At 46.6% G+C, this 21,200-nt stretch overlaps 1 protein-coding gene across 1 annotated transcript in view; it reads right to left on the bottom strand.

Annotated features, from left to right (window-relative positions):
- LRRC74A (leucine rich repeat containing 74A) overlaps positions 1-21,200 on the bottom strand; it is a 45,062-nt gene that overhangs the window by 21,233 nt on the left and 2,629 nt on the right. The window contains 5 exon segments of the mRNA XM_032404687.1: positions 1,601-1,697; positions 2,688-2,795; positions 5,265-5,437; positions 8,298-8,446; positions 10,149-11,044. Coding sequence (XP_032260578.1) covers positions 1,601-1,697; positions 2,688-2,795; positions 5,265-5,437; positions 8,298-8,446; positions 10,149-10,222 — 601 coding nt within the window. The 5' untranslated portion in view covers positions 10,223-11,044.

The raw sequence follows: 21,200 nt of genomic DNA, 5'->3' as shown, positions 1-21,200 counted from the left end.
TTGAAGTGTGAATATGTATAATATATAAAGAGTTTCTAACACTCAATAATACAAACAATCCCATAGAACAATTGACATTTCATAGAGGAGGAAATAAAAAAGGAAATAAGCATCTGGAAAAGATGTTTTATTTCAGTAGTAATGTGGGAATATAATAAAGATAGTAATAGTGATGAACACTTATTGAATACTTAGGTCCTAGGTATTGTTCTAGGTGTTACAGATTTTAATTCACTTCATCTCAGCAGTCACTGTCTGAAGTAGGTAATATGATTCTCCCTAGTTTATAAATGAGAAAAATGAGTCACAGAAGGGCTAGATAACTTGCCTTGTGTCAAAGCCGGGATTTGCACCCACATACTGTGACTTCAACAGCCACACACTTAACTATTCTGATTCACAAAAAACTTGCTAATAACCAGAGGAAACAGATAGATATTCCATTGGTGGAATTGTAAGCTGGTATAGTCCTCTCTTTTTTTTTTTTTTTAGATGTTTTTTTGGTAAGTAATCTTTACCCCCAATGTGGGGCTCTAACTCGCAACCATGAGATCAAGAGTTGCATACTCTATTGACTGATCCAGCTAAGCACCCCTGGCATGATCTTCTACTTCTTCTTCTTTTTGAAGATTTATTTATTTATTTATTTGAGAGAGAGAGAGAGAGAGTGTGTGCATGTGAGTGGGGGGAGGGGCAGAGGGAGAGGGAGAAGCAGGGAGCCTGATGTGGGGCTTGATACCAGGACCCCAGGACCTTGACCCTAGCCAAAGGCAGACGCTTAACTGACTGCCACCCAGGTACCCCTATTTCTAATAATTCTATTTTCTCAAGTTCTTGATGGGGCCACTTGTTAGAATCTGACAGCTCTCATGGTGTTTTGTTTCCTTGTTTTGCAATTTTGGACTGTGAGCTCATCTTTAGTGGAGCTTTATCTGTGGGAATCTCAAGCAGCCTGGAGCCTGGGTTGAGGGACTGTTCCTCCAATGAGGTGTTCTATTTGTTCCTGTTGCATGCCCCAGGGCATTACCAGCATAGGACCACTTAGGTTAATTTCTTAGGGGTTCCAGGACCCTGAAGATAATATAAACTCAAACCACAAACCTGAGTGAGGACAAGTCTGTGGGTGCTAGAGTTCTCAAGTGACTTTTTTTTTTCTGTGAGAGAGACAGATAACAGACTAATTAAAAACTGAGTGTACAACTGGGTGTCAGGTAGCAATAAATGCTGTTAAGAAAAAAGATAGTGATGGTGATGGAGGGGAGGTCCGGGAAGTCCCCCCTCAGGAGATGACATTTGAGCAGAGGCATGAATAAAGCAACAGAGGGAACCATGCAGATATCTGGGGGAGAGACTTTCAAGCAGAGGCAGGCGTGCTGCCAAGTGGGTCAGAAGTCTCTTGTCCAGGACAGCCAGGAAGCCAGTGTGGCCATGGGGAGGGGGAAAGGATGGCCAGAGGGCTTAGCAGGGTGCGGATGCAGTGTTCTGATCTTGGATCACAGAGGGTGCCTGGTCTGGCTCAGTTAGAGCCTGGATTCTCTCTGCTCTTCCCCTTCTCTCCATTTCAGCCCCTTGTCCTCTCCTGCCTCTTCCATGGGCTCACCTGAAAGCTGGAGGTTCCAGAGCGAAGAGGTATTTCTCTGAAGGAATTCTGAGATTATTCTGGCCCCCTTCAAGCCAAGATCATTGTCGGAAATATTCTAAAAGGCAAGAACACGCTTATGTGTGTGAAAATCCCAGCCAAGGGCCCTCATTAACAAACGGTGTCGGGGTGGGGCTTACAGGAGGCTGGCACCAGGGAGTAGGGCTGGGAGAGGAGAGGGGCAGGGGTGAAAGGGTAGGAAGCATTGGGAAGAGCAAAGGAGCAGAGGACAATGGGAATTCAGCTTTCCTAACGCCCAGCTGTGAGGCCCTCTCACTGGTCTCCGTTTTCTCTGAAGTTGGTTTTGGTGACTCTCCACTTCTCTGGTTTAGCCCTAGTACTTTAGATAAGCACACTGTACTATTATTATTTTTTTTTTAAACCTAAGACAGCTTTATTTGGGGAGTTTGGCATAAAGCAACTGAAAGATTCATTTAGAGTAACTCATCATTGTAAATTCCATTCATTGATTCGTGAAGCATGGACTCTGCCGGGAACACGTAAGGATACAAATGGACATAGTCCTTTTGGGCTAGCAGGAGGGACCTTTATATAAACCAGCCCTTATTATCTTAATTGTTTCTCTTCTCTTTTTTCCCCCCATTTTTAAATTATGGTAAACTAGACATAACACAACATTTACTGCTGTAACTCTTCCTAAGGGTACCATTCAGGGGTCTGAAGTATATTCACATACTTATGCAACCCTCACCGTCATCTGTCTCCAGACACATTGTGTTTGATGAAAGCATGTCATGCCTTTATTTTCACTAAGTTCACTTTAAAGCGACTCTGTGGAAGGGCTTATAAGGTCCAGACAGAACTGGTTTCTCAGGGTTTCCTTGGGCCACAGGGAACACAGCCCCCTGGCCAGCCTCCGACGCGCACGGCCCTCCTCGAGAGGTCACCTCTGGAGGAGAAGGGCCTCCAGGCCACTCGCAGAAGGCTGGAGGCTGGCCGGGGCCAGGGTGGGGCCCTCTGGCCCGTCCCAGGTGGGTTCTGAGAGCCTTGGTGCGGGGGAGGGAGCCGGCAGAGCAGGGCACAGTACCATCTCCTGCAGGTAGTAATTCTCTTGAAGCATCTCCACCAGGCTCAGGAGGCCCTCCTCCATGAGACAGTTGTCTGCCAGCTCCAGGGTGACGACACTCGTGTTGGACTTCGGCCGCCACCAGGGGAGGGGGAGAAAGACAGAGGGAGTCTGTGATCCGGCCAGTTCTCCGCCCTTGCCCAGAGCCTGTCCTCTTCCTTAACATCCCAGCCTTTTTGGAGGGTACGGAGATGCCGGCTAGCACTTCTGGAGAATGGAGAGGAGCAGGAGAAAGCCCAGGGACAAGCCATCCTGCTGAGGTGTGCTGGGACAATATGCTTATTCTGGGCACTTCCACCAAAGGGGGCTCTGCAGGGGAATTTAGAATGGGGACATTAAAACGATGAAGTCGGGGCGCCTGGTTGGCTCAGTCATTGGCTGTCTGCCTTCAGCTCAGGTCATGATCCCAGGGCCCTGGGACTGAGCCCCACATCGGGCTCCCTGCTCAGCGGGAAGCCTGCGTCTCCCTTTCCCACTCCCCCTGCTTGTGTTCCCTCTCTCGCTGTGTCTCTCTCTGTCAAATAAATAAAATCTTTAAAAAAATAAAAAATAAATAAAATGATGAAGTCCCTGAAAACTGCGAGGAACAGGGATGATCTAAAACAGACTGTAGCTATTTAGCCTGGAGGAGAGAAGCTGTGACCTACTCTAAGATTAAGGAGAACTTGCTGCATTTAATCAGGGTATTTAAACATAAAACATCTACTGGCGCTGGCTTTCTCCAGACGTCTTGCTTCTAGTTTAGGCTCTGGCTTATCTGGTACGTTTCTTTAGTCAGGACATGGCCCCAAGGCTGCTTGGAAGGACCCGGGCTTCAGTCTTAAATATCTATATCCAAGCTAGTTGGCATGCCTACAGGCAGCAAGGTCAGAGGAAGTGACTTGCAGCAAGACGGCCAGGGCTCTGCTCCAAGCAGCACTGTTTGCTATTCAACCCTTTCGCACCTCGGGGGTCCCGGTATGGAAAGAGCAGATACATGGCTGGACTTGAGCATTTTCAAAGTGTGCCAAGCAGCGAGAGAGGTAGCCAGCGGTAAGGAGCTCTAGCTCCAGGCAAAGGGCAAATGTAAGCTCAGCTACTGCGATGCGAAATGGTCCGCTCGGGGCCTTCTGGTCTCAGCTTTCTGGGGCGGGCAAAATTCCATCGTGCTCAAAGGCCACGGTCCTGGCTCAGGTGGCCAGGTGTCATTTAACAGTGTCCAGGATCAGGGGGTCGGATGGCCAGTTCCGGAGTCACCCTGGTGACCAGCACAGTGTGGGGGGCAGTGGGCAACCCCTCCCCCCAGGCCTATCCACATTCATCTCACACAGGCCAGTAGCCAGTGGTTACCCTTTGTGCCCACTGCTGGGGAAACAAGAATGAGCAGGGAAGACCCGAGCACCCCACCAAGTGCAAGGGCGTAGACGCGGGCAGGTGAGGGAGAGATGAGATGCATGAAATACGACCACAACTATCAGGGTGCTTTTAAGCTAAGCCAGGGAAACACAACATGTGCAAAGTTGAACAGTACAAAAGATAAATAACAGTTCAGTCCGCTGACATGTCACAGTGATTAATTGTCAAATTAGTGACAGAGAATCAGAGAAGAGAAAACTCCCCCCAAACAGAAACTGTTGTTACTAAGAGACAAGTGGCCCAAGTCCTGAGAGAATTGCATTATTATCCAGTTTTTTTTTTTTCATGAAACTCATGAGGTAATGGTGCATTCCTAACACCTCATTAATCAGTCTTTCAACACTCAATAAATTTCAAGATGGCTTTGTTCCCTCTCTGCTCTTCCCCTCTTCCCTCCCCGCCAGAAAGCAGCACAATCTCACATTTCATGTAGCCTCTTAATGGGCATGTGCTAAATGCAAATGCTGTTCTATTTCCCAAAATAAGTGAGTACTTTTTTAAAAAAATCAAACTTTCCCTTTACCATCCTAAATGAACAGTATTGTGCTGACCTACAGTTGTCACGTGTTCTGTTTTTCTGGGATGGAAGTTGGTTTGTATACAATCAATTATAATTATATAAAGCCATGATGAATTCAAGGTCAAGTCCTTGGTTGCTCATGCCAAGCCGAGAGAGAGAGAGAGAGAGAGAGAGAGAGAATTATTCCTATGGGAAAACATGATCTACTCTACAGTGTGATCTTTTAAGAATTATAACATTGCAAAAGGCAAATATTGAATAAAATAGCTCAGTAGTGAACCTATTTATAGCAAAGGTGAGCTTTGGAATTGAGACCCAGGCTGACGTTTTGTATTATGCACTTGCATTAGTGCCCAGCCCAGCCACTTACCCAGGGCTGTTGCCTTTGCTTCCTGAATCAGAAAGAGCATAGGCTTCCAAGGCCAAGGTCCCTAGCAGCCCCCTTCCCAGGAGCTAATGGGGCATCCCTGCCTGTTAGGTAAATCAACTGGTAGTCAAGCAGAGCCTAGGGCAGGGTGGGCACAAAGCTTGAAATTTAGGGTCCCATGGAGGCTCTGAGTCTCGGGCCTACCACTCCATCAACCCCCACTTCTGTCTTCACGTGCTCCCATTGGCATGCTCACCACCAGGGCTGTAGCAATAGCCTTGGTACCGTTGGGGCCCAGCCCATGGTGGTTGAGGTTCACGTAGGACTCCTCCATATTCCGAAGAAAGTAGGAGACAGGCACTACGCCCATCAGTTTGCAGGCCTCCAGGTATAGCTCCCTTTGTCCAGTGGTGAAAAATTTCTCTGTATCTACACAAAAAGATGCAAATGGATGAAGTGGGGTTTCTCTTCTCCCTTTGCCTTATTTCCCCTCTAACCCCAGGTCAGGTGCGCTTCTGCCTGGTGTCCCCTCTGCCTGAGGATATCCCTGTGGGTGTGTGCACTGGAGGGTGACTCCAATCAGGAAGGCAGCCGGAGGTGGGAGAGGGAGACCCAAATTTCAGAAAGCCCCAGATGGATGTCTCCCTTTGGGTAAGAGACAAGGCCCCTGGTTTTAGGCCCCAAGCTTTCCTAGGAGAAGGAGCAGTGTGCCCATGCCCACCTGCCCGGGTTGCCCACATCCAGGATTAATTATCAAGGATGCATAAAGGCCCTGCTCTCTTGCCCACCATGGGGCAGCTCCGAAAGGCCAAACAGACAAGAAGCTCATTTGTGATAGTTGAGGGGAGCCTCCATTTAGTTTTAGTTTCATGGCCACTGTTAAAATGAGAGTCACAAGGGAAGCTTTACTAAAGATTTAGAAAGGTTCCAACTTTAAAGTACCCAAGTAGGACTGAGTGGGCTTCTCAAGGTGGCCAATCAATGCAAGATGGAGAGACACCCCCCCTCAAATCAGCATGAAACAAAGAAACTTGTATTTGAGTGGGCTTTCCTCTTTCAAAGACTTGCATGTCATTTTCCTCACAAAAAGGACGGTCATGCCTCCTTTACCAATGACAAATCTAGCCCCAAATCACACACAGCTGATCAGCGCTAAAACCAGCTAACAGAATAGGGGACTTTAATCTCTCCATTCCTCTTCGGGCATTTGTTCCTCGGGCTTTAGACCTGCCTGGCTCGTGGTCAATGGGCAGTGGGCCTCCCTGGGTTCCCTATGCCCTCACAGCTGTCTCCTCATTAAGTGAGTCCCTTCCATGGCTTCCCATGGCCAGCTGGGGTCTAAAGCCTGCATCTGTTTTTCCTTCGGATGCCAGGGCCTTTGGCCAACCCAGCCCGGACATTTCTGAGGCAGACAGTGAGAGCTTTGTCTGTGAAAGGACAACTTTACAAGGAAGTTGACTTTGCAGGCACAGCTACTAATCGGCCTTCTCCTTAGGATGGTCGTAGAGCAGAGTCTCTCAATCCTGGCACTACTGACATTTTGAGTTGGATAATTCTCGGTTGCGAGGAGCTGTCTTGTGCCGTGAAGGATATTTAGCAGGATTCCTGGCCTCTGCCAGTGAGATGCCAGTAGCATCCTCCACCCCACCCCAGCCCAGGTTGCCCAATGTCCCCTGGGGTGCAAAATCGCCTCCGAGTGAGAACCACTGCTGCATAGGACGGACAGCATGTGGCAGGTGAGCAGCTTGTCCTGTCTTCTCTCCCTCCTCTGTAGCTTCATTGTAGCTTGCTATTGCACCTGGGCTCAGGTCTCACGCCTGCCCAGGAAGCCGTCTCTGCCCCATTCCCAGCACCTCAGTACCAGCGGCAGGGGCACGAGAAGCTGGAGCAGCTGGGCCCTGGGTTTCTGTCCCAGCATGGCATAGGTGCCGTTAGAGAGTCCTGTTCGCCAAGGCAGGGTCGGTAACCCCCACCTTTGTCCTTGGCACTAATTCTGCTCTGTTTTGTTCTGCTGACCCTTTCTAGCTGTAGTCACTATGGTTGTATTTTATTTTACTTTTAAAAAAGATTTTATTATTTATTTATTTATTTATTTGAGAGAGAGAGAGAGAGAGAGAGAGGTCACGAGCTAGGGGAGTGGCAGAGGCAGAGGGAGAAGCAGGCTCCCCGCCGAGCAGGGAGCCCGATGTGGGGCTCCATCCCAGGATCCTGGCAGATGCTTAACTGACTACCACCCAGGCACCCCACTCTGGTTGTATTTTAGAGGCAGCTTGTAACAGTGTTATCTTTTGTGGGGAGTTGGGGTGTGGGGGAGGAATGGGATGGAAGCAGGAATCTGGGAGAAAACATCCAGTTTCCATCTGCTACCCCCTCCAACCAGGTAAAATTCCGTGTTGAAAACATTAGTACATTAGCAGTCTTGGCATGGAAAAGAAGTCAGAAAAAGAGCAACAAGATGCGGGGTGGGCAGGCAGGAAGGAAGCATGCGTGGAGGCGAGGTTGTGTGTTGACCACGGGTGTGGAGGCTTATGCACTGACTGACCTAGGCTGGCCCATCAGGCAGGGCGAGCCTTGTGCTCACCTTGCTTCACAGGGGTTCTGGGCACCTCCCTCCTCGGGGAAACAGAGAGGGAGAAGAGGGTGAAGCCTTGTTTGCAGTAACAGAGTCTTTGCTGCAGCTCAGCCAGCCCCTCCTCCCCCGCCCTCCCGCCTCCCAGGGCACACTTGCTTTGTCCAGGGCGAACTCTCAAGTAGGAGAACCAAGAACTCGAATGTGAGTAGAGAGGGAAGTCACCAGGATGCAAGATGGGCCACAGACACTCCGGGGGCCCCCACAATACAGAGCAGATCGGCAGGGGGGGTGAACAGGGGATTGGCGAACATTGGCAGCTCTCCGTGGCCTTGGGCAACTCACACAATCCCCGTAAGCCTCAGTTTCCTCCTCTTTAAAAGGCGGGTGATGATGACTACCTCCCGGGACACTTGCAAAGATGACATGTGGAAACATTGAGAAAACCAGAAATCCCCGTTCATGTATTGGTTTAGCTTCCAACAAGCTGATGTGACCACTCTGCTCAGCAGGTAGGCCACGAGCACAGGGCTGCTGCAGCTGCCACCACCGGGCCAGCCTTGAGGAGGACGGGCATAAAGCCGCCCCAGGCTGCAGCCACTCTCCTGCAGGACGGACGGCCCACGGGCCAGAGCCACGGCCGCGCCAGCGGAGCAGAGCTGTCCAGCTTCTGAGGAAGGAGGTGCACCACCACCCCGCCCACTGAGGGCCCACCCTCACCTTCGATCTCCAGGTCGGTTTCTGAGCTCTCCCGGGCTGCCTTCTCTTTTTCCACAGCCCCGGAGGCCTCGGCCTCACAGTAGAGGGTTTCATCACTGTTCTGTGGCGCTGGTGCGGTTTCGGGTTCATCTGGAAGAAAAACTCATCCCCTTGATGCTGGAAATGAAACCTGCTGGCCTTTCACATGGAGCCCGACCTATACTCCCTGGCTCTGCAAGGTGGTCCCGGCCACAGCCTGGGACGCCCCAGCCTCATGGGGCTCGGGGTGCCGAGGAGCTGCAGTGTGTGTTCAGTTCCCCAGGGGGACTCCATTCTACAAGCCCTCCCTCCAGGACAGTGCTGCCTCCTGATCGTCTGTAGGGTCTTGTGCTAAACGCCCCCTGTGTCCTCTGGGGACTCCCTGCTCCTGCCCTGTTCCCTGCTTTGAGCTTATCTCAGAGACTGGCTTTTTCCTGCTCTTTTGGCTCACTCTTTTCCTGCTCATTGGCTTGGGTGGGGTTCAGGGTCTGCTTCACTCTTTCAGGGAGAGGATGTGTGCCGATGCCTAGGCTTCCTCATTGGCGGGCATAAGCCATGCTGCGGATGGCCCGGGGCAGGGCAGGGCAGGGCAGGCGACTTGGGTCAAATGTGAAATGAAGTCGAACAGGAACAGTCCCAAGGAGAAAGAAGGATAACTTGATTCCTAAGAATTTGACCTAGCTTCTCTCCTTTCCAATCCAACATTTTGGGACCATGAAGAAGGAAGGGCTTGCAAAATCTTGCTGGGGTTGAAATTAATTGCTATGATTAAATATCCATGCCCTACGCTTCTCTCCCACCAGTCCCTATACTCACTGGACATGGGTTTTCTGCCATTGGACCACTGATCTGGAACCAGCATGGGTTCCTGAAAACCTCACACAAGGGTCCAGAGCTAGTCATCCCACCTCTGTGGGATGCAATGTTTGGGGAAGCCATGCTCAACCACCGGGTAGCCCATCAGAACTTGGCCAATCTACTCTTTGGGTGGGCTGAGCATTTGTGGCGGTGGTCCCAAGTTTTAACCACCCAGGTTCTAAGATAGTGGGGTTCCTAACGAGTCCATGCAGGTCTGTGTTTTGTTAGTCCTTATCCATAAACCCAAGTTCCAATGTTTATTTCCAAGAGGGTAAGACAAGGTCTGCGTGATAAGAGGTGGAAGGAGCAGTACCCCAGCAGTTAGAAGACATACAGTGGCTTAGCCATCGAACTCAGCCATCAAAAAGTGATGACTTTCTGAGTCTTAATATCCTCATTAGTCCTACAATTTCAGAATTCCGTAGAATGCTGTTAAATGTTTAACTGTCTCTCTAGGAAAAAAAAAAAAATCCTGATTTGGAGTGTTAGCCAATTCAGGTGGCGTAAATATTCCCAACATGGCTGATTTCAAACTACCAACATGACATAGGCCACCCACAAAATGAAAATTAAAGTCAGCCAGAGCTAGTCCAAGCCAGTTCCAGCACAGCATCGCATCTCGCATCCAACTCTCTCACTCCCTGTTTGGGAAGCCCTGAAGCCAAGTCACTGTGACACACTGTCCCAGTTCTAGAGGGTCCCACATGAGGAGGGGAGGGGGTTTCAGGGTCCATGTGATCACTGGGTATTATACTGAGGCAGCCCAGAAGGGCCCCGGAGGTGAGAGATGGGATGCCTGTTCACCTTTTGTCTCAGGCTCAAGAGGCTCATCATTGTCCATGGTGTCAGGGCCCTCTCGGGGGCTGCTGCCAGCTTCTTGCCACCTTTCTGCTGCTCCCCTAAGAAGCACACCTGTCCATTCCCTTCTGTCTCAAAGTTTGTGCACCCTGCCCTCACACAGATAAATCCCGGGGCGGGGGGCCTGGAGTTATCCTTTCATCCCAGAAAGCCCTGGGGAGAGGGGGCTTTGGTGGGAAGAGGATAGGCATGGATTGGACTCCAACTCTGTCTGGGAGAAGTAGCTCCTTCCCCGGATCATCAGGGAAAGTGGTACAGCTCGATTCCTGGGAGCCCTGTCGAAAGGATGCCCACCCGCCTGCGACTTTGTGACTTAGGGCCCACTATCATTTCACCTCTTCAACATTCCATGACCTCATGCAGTCATTGTGATCCACATGGGTGGACCTGGCAACAGCCAGCCTCCCACCCTCTTGGTGGCTCTGGCAGGTCCTCTTTTCTCATATGTCCGCGGGGGCCGAGCCCAGGCTTGGCTGTGAGTGTGCAGGTGCTGTGGGGGGTCCTCTCGGTGGTCTTGTATTTCCCTCTGAGGCAGGAGCAAACCCAAGCCCATTAGTCAGGTGACTGTGAAGAGCGGCCACCATGTTCTTCTCTCAAGGTGGTTGTGCTTCAGGTACGAAATATTTCAGTGATGGGTGAAGTCCATTTTCTTCTACCCAGTTCTCTTTCCTTTTTTCTTTCCCCCTCGGGAGAGTATCCTCAACCTTGGAGCAGAAGATCAAAAGCAAAGCCCGACAAACATATGTTCTATCACTACAATTTGTTGCAGCCAAAGCATTGTTCAATCCAAATTACTGGGCTGCCTAACTTGAAACCACTCAACCATCATTCACACGCTGGGCTGTTTTCACATGTCTTGGAGTTGAAGTTCACTTGCAGTTTACTCTCAAGAGAATCTGGAGGCGTGTTTGTTCCTTCTTGATAAACTTTCAGCACATCAACGGTCAGGTCAGTGACTGGAGGGCTTGGGCACGTGGAAATCCCTCTTTGCCACTCAGAAGAATGATGACGATCTAGGAATTTGTGAAGGGAAACCATAGTTAGAAATCTGAGATGTTACTCATTCCTTCAGGCATTTGTTCTGTAAAATATTTGTGGAGCATCTATTATGTATAAGGCACTGAGATAGTCAACCACTGTGGGGAGGGGATGCAGACATGATTATGGCATGGACCTTTCAGGGCATGTATCATACAAGATAGAAATTGACACAGCCACCTCTAGGGTGTGAGGGTTGTGGGCAAATATTTTTGGCAGAGCTCCCATTCATAAAATGAATTTGGGTCACCCTAAATCAGCATGGCAACACCATTCTACTGGTCCAATCTCCTGTGGTTCCTTGAAAGAAACACCAAGCAGACCGGGGCTGTGCTTGTCTCCTAGGATGATTTGGTAAGCATGAGTCCTGGAGATCCTTTGGGCATCTGATATACTCCATGCTGGTGCAGAGGATAAGAAAGTGTCCCTAAAGGAGAAAAAACGGGGACTGGAGAGTATGTTGGTCCTGGTCTAAACTCTAGGTGCTCTGGACAGCACCACGTGGTCTCAGGCACAAAGGGAGAATTAGAAAATTTGGAGGAGAGCACCCTAAATAGCCACTGGGCAGAGGCACCAGGCAGTTACTGGAAATTGATAAGGGTCATGAGGGAGATTCTCTGGGAGTCCAAGGGAAGGTGAGGTTTCTTCATGCTGAGGAGCGTTTGTGGGCTCTGGACAAGTATCGTCCTGACAAAAGGCATTTCCAGGAATGTAGAATAAAGGAAGGCTACAGAGCCCCAGGTGGGTTTGGGGGAATATAGGGTGCAGGGAATAGTAGGGAAAAGGGAGGCAACAGGGACCAGAGTAATTTCAGGAATAGATTCAATGCAATGAAAAGTCAATAGGAAGCCACTGAAGATTTTTGAACAGGAGCATGATTTAATCAGAACTTCTCTTTATGATGATGGAGAGCAATTATTTATTTATTTGGGGGAAAGAATCTATTCTGGAGAAATAAAAATGTTCAAGAACCATAATTTTAAAATTTTATATCTTTTTAACATCATAAAATGTATTTGCAACTTCTTTTTATATGTTATTTTAAAAGTTTATTACTGAGGGGTATCCTTTTTATTTTTTAAAGATTTTATCAGGGGCGCCTGGGTGGCTCAGTTGTTAAGTGTCTGCCTTCGGCTCAGGTCATGATCTCAGGGTCCTGGGATCGAGCCCAGCATCAGGCTCTGCATCAGGCTCCCTGCTCGGCAGGAAGCCTGCTTCTCCCTCTCCCACTCCCCCTGCTTGTGTTCCCTCTCTCGCTGTCTCTCTGTCAAATAAATAAATAAAATCCTTAAAAAAAATAAAAAAATAAAGATTTTATTTATTTGAGAGAGAGAGAGAGAGAGAGAGAGAGAGCACACGAGTGGGGGGGAGGGGCAGAGGAGGAGGGAGCAGCTGGGATGAAGGGCTTCATCTCAGGACCCTGGGATCATGACCTGAGTTGAAGGCAGACGCTTAACCGACTGAGCCATCCAAGTGCCCCAGGGGTATCGTTTTTTTTAATTAAAATTTTAATTTTGAAATATTTTAGACTGTAGTAGAGTTACAAAAATAATAGAGTTCCCATACACTCTTCACTCAGCTTCCCCTTGTATTTACATCTTGCATAGCAAAATTGTCAAAAAGTAAGAAATTAACATTGGTACAATGCTATTAACTCCACTACAGATCGTATTTGTATTTTACCCATTCTTTCACTAATGCCCACTCTTTGTTCTGGGATCCAATCCAGGATCCACATTGTGTTACCATGTCTCTCTCAGTCTCTCCCAAAATATGACCTTTCTTCAGTGTTTGTCTTTTATGACCTTGACAATTTTAAAGAGTACTGGTCAGATATTTTGTGGAATGTCCCTCAATGTGGGTTTGTCTGATGTTTTGTCATGATTACTGGGAAAGGTGCCAGAGCTGATGTGCCCTTTTCAGTGCTTATCAGGGACACATGATGTCAATATGTATTACGTTGATGTCTTGGTCAAGGTGGTATCTGCCAGGTTTATCTACTGTAAAGTTACTGTTTTCCCCTTTGTAGTTATTATATATTTTGGAGAAGATGTTTCTGCTTAAACTTTTTGCCCAATACTTTATTTTGCCCAATAATTTTAGCATCCATTGATCTTACTGAGGTCTTGACTCAACCTTTACTACTGTCATGTTTTAATGGTGATTTTCTGTTTCCCACAATCCTTCTATGTTTGTTAATTGGAATTCTTTTGTGGGAGAGAGTGGTCCCTCTCCCCTATTTATTTGTTTATTCAGTTGTTTATATTAACAGGGATCATGGATGCTTAACATGGATAGTGCTGATCATGGATACAGCACTATCATTATTTTGCTGTTCAAGTTCCAGCTTTGGCTGTGGGAGCTCATTCAGGTTGGCTCCTGTGCCCTTTTGACATGCACCCCACCTTTTATTTTTATTTGTTTGATCTCCTCCTTCCTTTCTGGTGCCACAGGCATCAAGCACTTTTCCAAGGAGAGTGAAACCCTAGGTCTGGGTGCTGGCATGCTCATCACTGTTGGGTTGGCACTGCTTCTAGTCCTTCCCAGTGGACAGAGCTAGGAAATACACATCTGTATGTATATATGTATTATGTATGTATGTAGGTAGGTAGGTACATACACTAACTCACACATAACAGACATCTGTATTTATTTCCATACCCATCTATCTGTATATATATTAAGCAAAAGCCATGAGCACACCAATACCTCTGATTCCAATCCAGCACCACAGGAGACATTCATGTCTTCTCCCTTTTCATATTTGTCATTTCTTTCTCCTCAAGAAACCTGGCTCTCATTTTCTACAATATATTTACTTATTTGCTCATCTCTAGGATACATATAAAGTAGTTTCAGAATTGCTAAACCATAACAGGGGAAACAAATTTACCAACTAGAATACAGTGTTATTATATAGTTTGTGTGTGTGTGTGTTTATCCTTATGTATCCAGTTAAAACATTCCCCCCCAAATTATCTAGGTCCACCCTTTTTCTTCCTAGCCCCTTCAATGTGATTATTTGATTCATTTGTGTTTTTTTTTTTGTTTTTTTGTTTAAGATTTTATTTATTTATTTGACAGAGAGAGAGACAGCAAGAAAGGGAACACAAGCAGGGGGAGTGGGAGAGGGAGAAGCAGGCTCCCCACTGAGCAAGAAGCCTGATGCGGGACTCGATCCCAGGACCCTGGGATCATGACCTGAGCTGAAAGCAGACGCTTAATGAATGAGCCACCCAGGAGCCCTATTTGATTCATTTGTAACATGGGTTCACTGGTCACAGCCTGTATTTCATCCCCCCCCCATATCCTGGTTGATTTTATTTAATTTATATACAGCAACATTCACTTTGTACAGCACAGTTCTGTAGGTTTTGACAAATGCAGAGAGTCATGTATTTACTACCATGGTTCCACTCAAAACAGTTCCATCACCTGAAAATTTCTCTCATGCTGCCCCTTTATGATTAACCCCTTCCCAGCCTAACCCCTGGCAATCACTGTTCCGTTTCCATCCTTATAGGTTCACGTTCTCCAGAGTCATATAAATGAAATAATACAATGTGTAGTTTTTTGGAGGGGTCTGGCTTCTTTCACTTAGTAAAATGCATTTAAGATTTATCTATGTTATTGCATGAAGCAGTAGTTTGTTCCTTTGTATTTCAGAATAATATTCCATTGTAGCATGTACACATTATCCATTTACCTGCTAAATCTTCATATGTTCCCTTTCTTGGTGATTTTGAATAAAGCAGCTATAAACAATCACATACAGGTTTTTGTGTGAACAGAGATTCTCTTGAGTAAATACTAGGAGTGGGATCGCTCATGTATGTAGCAGGTGTATGTTTCACCTTGTGAGAAACCGCCATGTTGTTACCCAAAGTGCAAAGAGCTGCACTAATTTGAATTTCCCCTAGAAATATATGGTAGCATCAGTTCCACATTCTTGCCAGCCCTTGATATTGCCAGTTCTGTTTTTGTTTTGCCATGCTAATTGTGTAGTGGTATCTCCTGGTGGTTTTAATCTGCATTTCCCTAATGACCAGTGATGTTGAACATCCTTTCATATGCTTTTTGGCCATTCATATATCATTCTTATTGTTCAGATTTTTTGCCTATTTTAAGCTGGGTGGTTTACTTTCTTACTGAGTTTTGAGAGTTCTTGATATATTCTGGGCAGAAGTCCTTTGTCAGAAATGTGGTTTGCAAATATTTTCTCCCAGTCTATGGTTTAGCTTCTTATTCTTTTTTTTTTTAAGATCTTATTATTTATTTATTTATTTGACAGAGAGAGAGAGAGTGCACAAGCAGGGTGAGCAGGAGAGGGAGAAGCAAGCTTCCTACTGAGTAGGGAGCTGGATGTGGGGCTCGATCCCAGGACCCAGAGACCATGACCTGAGCTTAAGGCAGATGCTTAACCATCTGAGCCACCCAGGTGCCCCTCAAAATTCATAATTGAAAACTTTTCAAAATTGATCAAAATTACCATTTTTTTCTTTTATGGATCATGTTTTTGGTGTCATATCTAAACTTTCTGCCTAACCCAAGGTCATGTAGATTTTCTCCTATGTTTTATCCTAGAAGTTTTATAGTTTTAGCTTTTACATTTAGGTCTACGATCCATTAAATTTTTTTCTATTGTGGTAAAATATGCCAACATAAAATTTATCATTTTAACCCTTTTAAAGTGTACAATTCAGTGGCATTAAGTACATTAACAGTGTTGTATAACCATCACCACAATCTGTTTCCAGAGCTTTCTCTAGGATTCATTTTGAGTTAATCTTTGTATAAGGTATAACAGGTACCTTTGTTGAGGTATGGGTTGAGCTTCATTCTGCTTGTGGATGTTCAAATGCTCCAGCACCATTCGTTGAAAATACTGTTCTTTCTCCATTTAATTGCCTTTTTACCACTGTCAAAAGTCTGTTGGCCATATGTATCCTTTGGGGTTATTTGTGGGGCTAGCATTTCAGAAACCATATAACCATTGTGTGATGTCCCACCTAATCAAAATGTACTTTTAAACTACTAATTTGAAAGACGAGCTCCTGTGGTGCTGGGAGGTAGGCATAAGGCACATAGGGGGTAGGAGGTAAACTGACTCTCTAGTTAATCCACAGAGCAGCGACAAAAGAGACAGTTCCAGGGGAAGAGGGGAGGCATAGTTTTGACTTGAAATGAGTCAAAGTCTGCCAGCTAGAAAGTGGCAGAGCTGGGACATAAATGAAGTCAGTCTGGTTGCAGGGCCCATACTGTCTCTCTACACTGCCCCCTCGCTGTTGGTTTAACATGACAAGGTGGTTCTCCATTCATGGCTCAGAAGGGTCTGGGCTCAGGTGATAGATTTCAGGAGCTGGCAAACTATAGTCTGAGGACCAAATCTGGCCCATTGCTTGCTTTGTAAGTAAAGGTTTCTTAAAATACAGTCATTATCACTCATTTAGGTATTTCTGTGGCTGGTTTCATGCAGCCACATGGCAAAGTCAAGTTGCTACCGAGACCCATAGCCTGCAAAGCCAAAACTATTTCCTCTCTGGTCCTTTAGGGAAAAGTTTGCCATTGAATTTGACTGCCATTAGCATAAGATGATGAAGATTCTAGTTCTCCAAGGAAAGAATGGAGAGAAGAGAATCCAAGAAAGTTGGCAGAAACCACATTAGGAGGCAAGATGAGGAAGTGCAACCAAAGAAAGAAACAGATGCCATTATTATTAGATGTAATGATATCCCATTTTTTTGCAAGAGCTTTTTAAAATAAATGACAGTTGTAAATCAAGTGGGATTTCAGATATGGGGGGGGTCTTTGAAAGAAAGGCACTTGCAGAATTATAAAGCAAGAAATTCCTCATTATGTGTCCACTTTTGCAAGTTTGAGTTTTATTATGCTCAGTTTCCTCATGAAACTGAAGCTCTTCAGAAAGAAGGACTTTTTATTCATTCATTCATTTGTTCATTGTCTGTGTTGGATGCCCTTGTGCTGGCTTAGGCGACGGGAACAGAGTGGCGAACCTCATGAAGTATACAGTTTACTGAGGGGTACTGATGAGTAAAGAGACAGTGACAGTGTTGGGCCCAGAGGAAGCAAGGGTGTGAGAGAAGCAAATAGGAGAAAGCTTCTGGTCCAGACTGGGGGCGGTGGTGCGTTTGTGTGTGGGCAGGTGCTAGGGATTTGGAAAAGCTTCCTTGAGGAAGAAATGTCGAAGTTGAGACTTGAAGGTCCATTAGGCAGTAACCAGTGATGGCAGAGGGAGGGGCAGACCCAGGGGAGGAGGAGAGGTAGTTGAGGCTGGGAAGGAAGCATCCACAAAGTCCCTGCAGCTTGCCGGAGTGGGATTCTCACTGCGGGCAGTGGTGATGGAAGGGAAGAGCTGAAGGATGTGGGTGGAGGCCAACAACAGAGGGCCTTCAGGGTTATGCTAAGGAGTTTGGCCTGCATTTTGAGGGTAGTGGGGGTTTGCAGAGAGGTTTGAAGCCGCAGTGTGACCGGCCATGATTTGCAGAGTAGAAATACTGCTCTGGCTGCAGTGGGGAAAGCAGATTGAGGACAGGAAGAGGATCAACACCAGTTAGAAGTGGCTGCAGGAGTGACGTGGACTCACTGAATAAACATAAAGAAGGCCAAACTCCTTGGACTTGGGACAGATCAGATATGAAAGAGGGAGAAGAAAAAGCCGGAGGCCAGGATAACTTGGTAGGTGATTGTGCCATTCAAAAAGAAGAGGACAGAGGAGCCGAGGGGACAGAGGGGCTGTCATTTTTGGGAGGATGGTGGCGGAAGGTGCTGAATGCAACTTTGGGTGTGTTGAGTCTTTGCCTCTGGGACATCCATTGAATAGGTCCACAGGAGAAAGGATTTATGAGTCTATGGCCCAGGAAAAGGAATAAAAACATAGATGTGTGAGTTGTCAGTATGTGGATGGTATCTAAAGCCATTGGAGGGGTGAAATTTTCTCAAGGAGGGACTTTAAAGTAAGAAGAGGAAAGAGACCAAGGATGAAATCCTAGGGACACCATCATTGAAGGGGGGGTGTTCAGAGGAACAGAAATGAAAGACACTAGGACAAATGTCCACAGAATCAGAAGGAAAACAAGAATGTCACAGAAACCAAGGGAAGAGAATCTTACAAGAAGGGGGGAGTTATGAAAATTATAGAACATTTAAGAAATAATAAAGCCTGGAGCGTGCCCATTAAATTTGGCAACAAGGAAGGCACTAGGAACTTTGGTGGGAGTTTCAGTGGAGTGATAAGCGTAGAAGGTACATTTCAGTGGAATGAAGATGAATGAAAGGTAAGGAAGTATGGATATCAGGAGCAGACAACTCAAGAAGCTTGACTGTGAAGGAGAGGTGGGGAGATGGACAGATGGCTGGAGGGGGCCTTGGGCTGGGGGAGAGTTTCATATAGGAGAGATGCGAAGCACGTTTAAATGTTTATGGGAAGGAGTCAGGAAAGAAAAGGAGAGGGGTGAGCAGAAGAAGCATAATCTCTGAGGAGGCAGGAAGAAGGGATCCCAAGCATAGTGGAGTGGTCAGCCACTGTGTTGGGAGGGAAGGAAGAAAGTTGGTTTTGGATGCTGGCCAGTGTGTTGGTGTGGCAACAAGGAGTAGAGAGTTTTCACCTTGGTGGTTCTATTTTTTCTCTAAAGTTGGGAGGGAGATGATCTCCAGAGTACAAGAAGGGGGATCATAGGACAACAAGTTAGGGAAGAATGGTCATCATGGAAATGGAAGAGAAAGCTAATTAAGAACAAAGGATTGCTGCGGTGGGTTGAGGGCTGAAGTATGAGGTTGGAGACCAGCACACTAATAGCTCCAGTCCAAGGGGTTGGTAACTTTACCAGTGCTCAGCAGACCAGATGTCAGAGCCAGGAAGGAGAATGGTTTTACTGACCTCAACAGGTGTCATTTAAGAACAGTGGGCAGGAGAGTTGATATTGGGAAGAGTGATAAAAGATGGTTCACGGGGATTCCATATTGGATAGAAAAAGAAATGGTGACTGAGGGGAAGTGTGAGGACAGAAGAGAGAATGCTAGGGTTTGATGGAGTTAACAGCTGAAGCAGAAGTGAGAGTGGGAGAGGCAGAAAGCCATGATGTGATCCACTGGGGTGGGTGTCTGAACTTATGATTTCAGAGGTGGAGCAGTACTTAGCCATGATACTCCAAGGGTATCTGAATTATAGTGGGAATGAAGCCACTGAGGAGGTGGTGACAGTGAGCTTCTAGGATTTGGGATGGCTCATTAACATTGGGCGTGGGAGGACTTGAGGCAGGAAAAACTGAGTCAGGGCTAGAGTCTGCAATGAAAGAGAAGGAGGGGATCTGAGGTCAAGAAAAGTCAGGGTGAGGTTGGGGTAAACACTGATGAGCGCTTGATAAACATTTGATGAATACATGAATGCAGGAATCAGTGAATAAATGAATGCATCAACTCAGACCAATCTGGCACATTCTGGGAATATCAAGCCATAAATACCAAGATCCCAGAGGAAACACTAGGATTACAGAGGCCAGGTTAGGAGGAGTATACGGGTCTCAGGTTATCATAAGAGTTGAAGGTAAGCAATTCTTTTCAGCCTATCCTATCTGAGAGGCTGTTTGAGCCCTCTAGACCTGCACAGGTCCAATCCGATAGCTACTAGCCCCTGTAGCTATTGAGCACTTGAATTGTGGCTAATCTAAATTGAGATGTGCTGTCCACGTAAAACACACACTGGATTTCAAAGATTTAGTATACACACACAAAAAAGGAACACAAAATATCTCATTTTAAAGTATTGATGAGTTGAAATGCCAATTTTTTGGACAGATGTGTTTAAATAAAACATATTATTAAAATGAATTTCACCTGCTTTTTTTTTTTCCTTTTTATATGAGGCTACTAAAAATTTTTAAATTACACATGCAGTTGACATTGCATTTCTCCTAAGCAGCTTTGCTCTAGGTCTTGGTCAGCAGCTTCTGCAATCCTGAAAGGAAGGATTATACCAGCCTGTATGATGCACACGTTCTACCAGTAAATGAATAAAGGCAGCCATCTTGAACTTCCATACATCCCTGGTGGCAGAAGTAAAATTTGAACCCGCAAGGGCTTACATTTCTTGTATACAGGAAATTCCCCTGTAAAAGAACATTTTGTATCCTTCCAAGTATTGCAAAACCTTCCACTGGCCCTACTAGATAGGGTCTGCATCCTTGCAACCACCCAGTGGTTTATCATCACCTCCACTGTTATCACAGTTGGGATAAATTGAGGGACTCATGCAGTCCCTCTTCTTGGAATATTTCTTTTTTTTTTTAATTTCTTTTTTATTTATTTATCTGAGAGAGAGAATGGGAGACAGAGAGCATGAGAGGGGGAGGATCAGAGGGAGAAGCAGACTCCCTGCTGAGCAGGGAGTCCGATGTGGGACTCGATCCCGGGACTCCAGGATCATGACCTGAGCCGAAGGCAGTTGCTTAACCAACTGAGCCACCCAGGCGCCCCTCTTCTTGGAATACTTCTGACACAGTGAGGCTGCAGATGGTGCAGACTGTACTTAGACTTTTCCTTTGACTGGGGAAGCCCGAGGCTGCTCTTCTTCAGGACAAGTCTCCTTGGAATCTGCAGGGAGGGCTAGTTTAGCATTACAGTTTGAAAGGCTCTATTTCTGCCAGGGATGGTAGAAGATGACCCTACATTAGCAGTAGCCAGAGCTGGTTTAGGCTTAAATTAAAAAAAAAAAGAAATAGGAAACACTAAGAGCTTACCCTAGGTTGGAGGAAACTGAGGCTCCAAGAGGTTCAGTGACCTGAGAGGTTCCACAGGTGTGAAGTTGGTTGAGCCAGATCTGAACTCAGGTGGTCTAACTCCAAACCTTGTGATGCTCACATCCCCCTACGCTTTTCAGCATAGCTGATTATGGATTGGGAAACAGAAAGAGGGCAGTCTCACTTACTTGGCCTTGGGGAAAAGCCTCTGAAGGAGGATGGCATCGGTTGGCCTGACACATTTTGCTCACACATGCATTGAACAGTACAGTTGAGGGCAGGTCCTTTAGCAGAGGTTCCCAAACTATACACCAGAATAACTTGGTCTGTGTTAAGGGCCCCGTTCCAGACCTGTTAAATAGGAACCCTGGGAGTA

This window comes from Phoca vitulina, unplaced genomic scaffold, assembly GCF_004348235.1.
Source record: "Phoca vitulina isolate PV1807 unplaced genomic scaffold, GSC_HSeal_1.0 scaffold7, whole genome shotgun sequence".
In the NCBI taxonomy this organism is placed as follows: Eukaryota; Metazoa; Chordata; class Mammalia; order Carnivora; family Phocidae; genus Phoca; species Phoca vitulina.
Note: the sequence above shows the minus strand (reverse complement) of the source record. Positions and strands in the feature narration are given on the sequence as shown.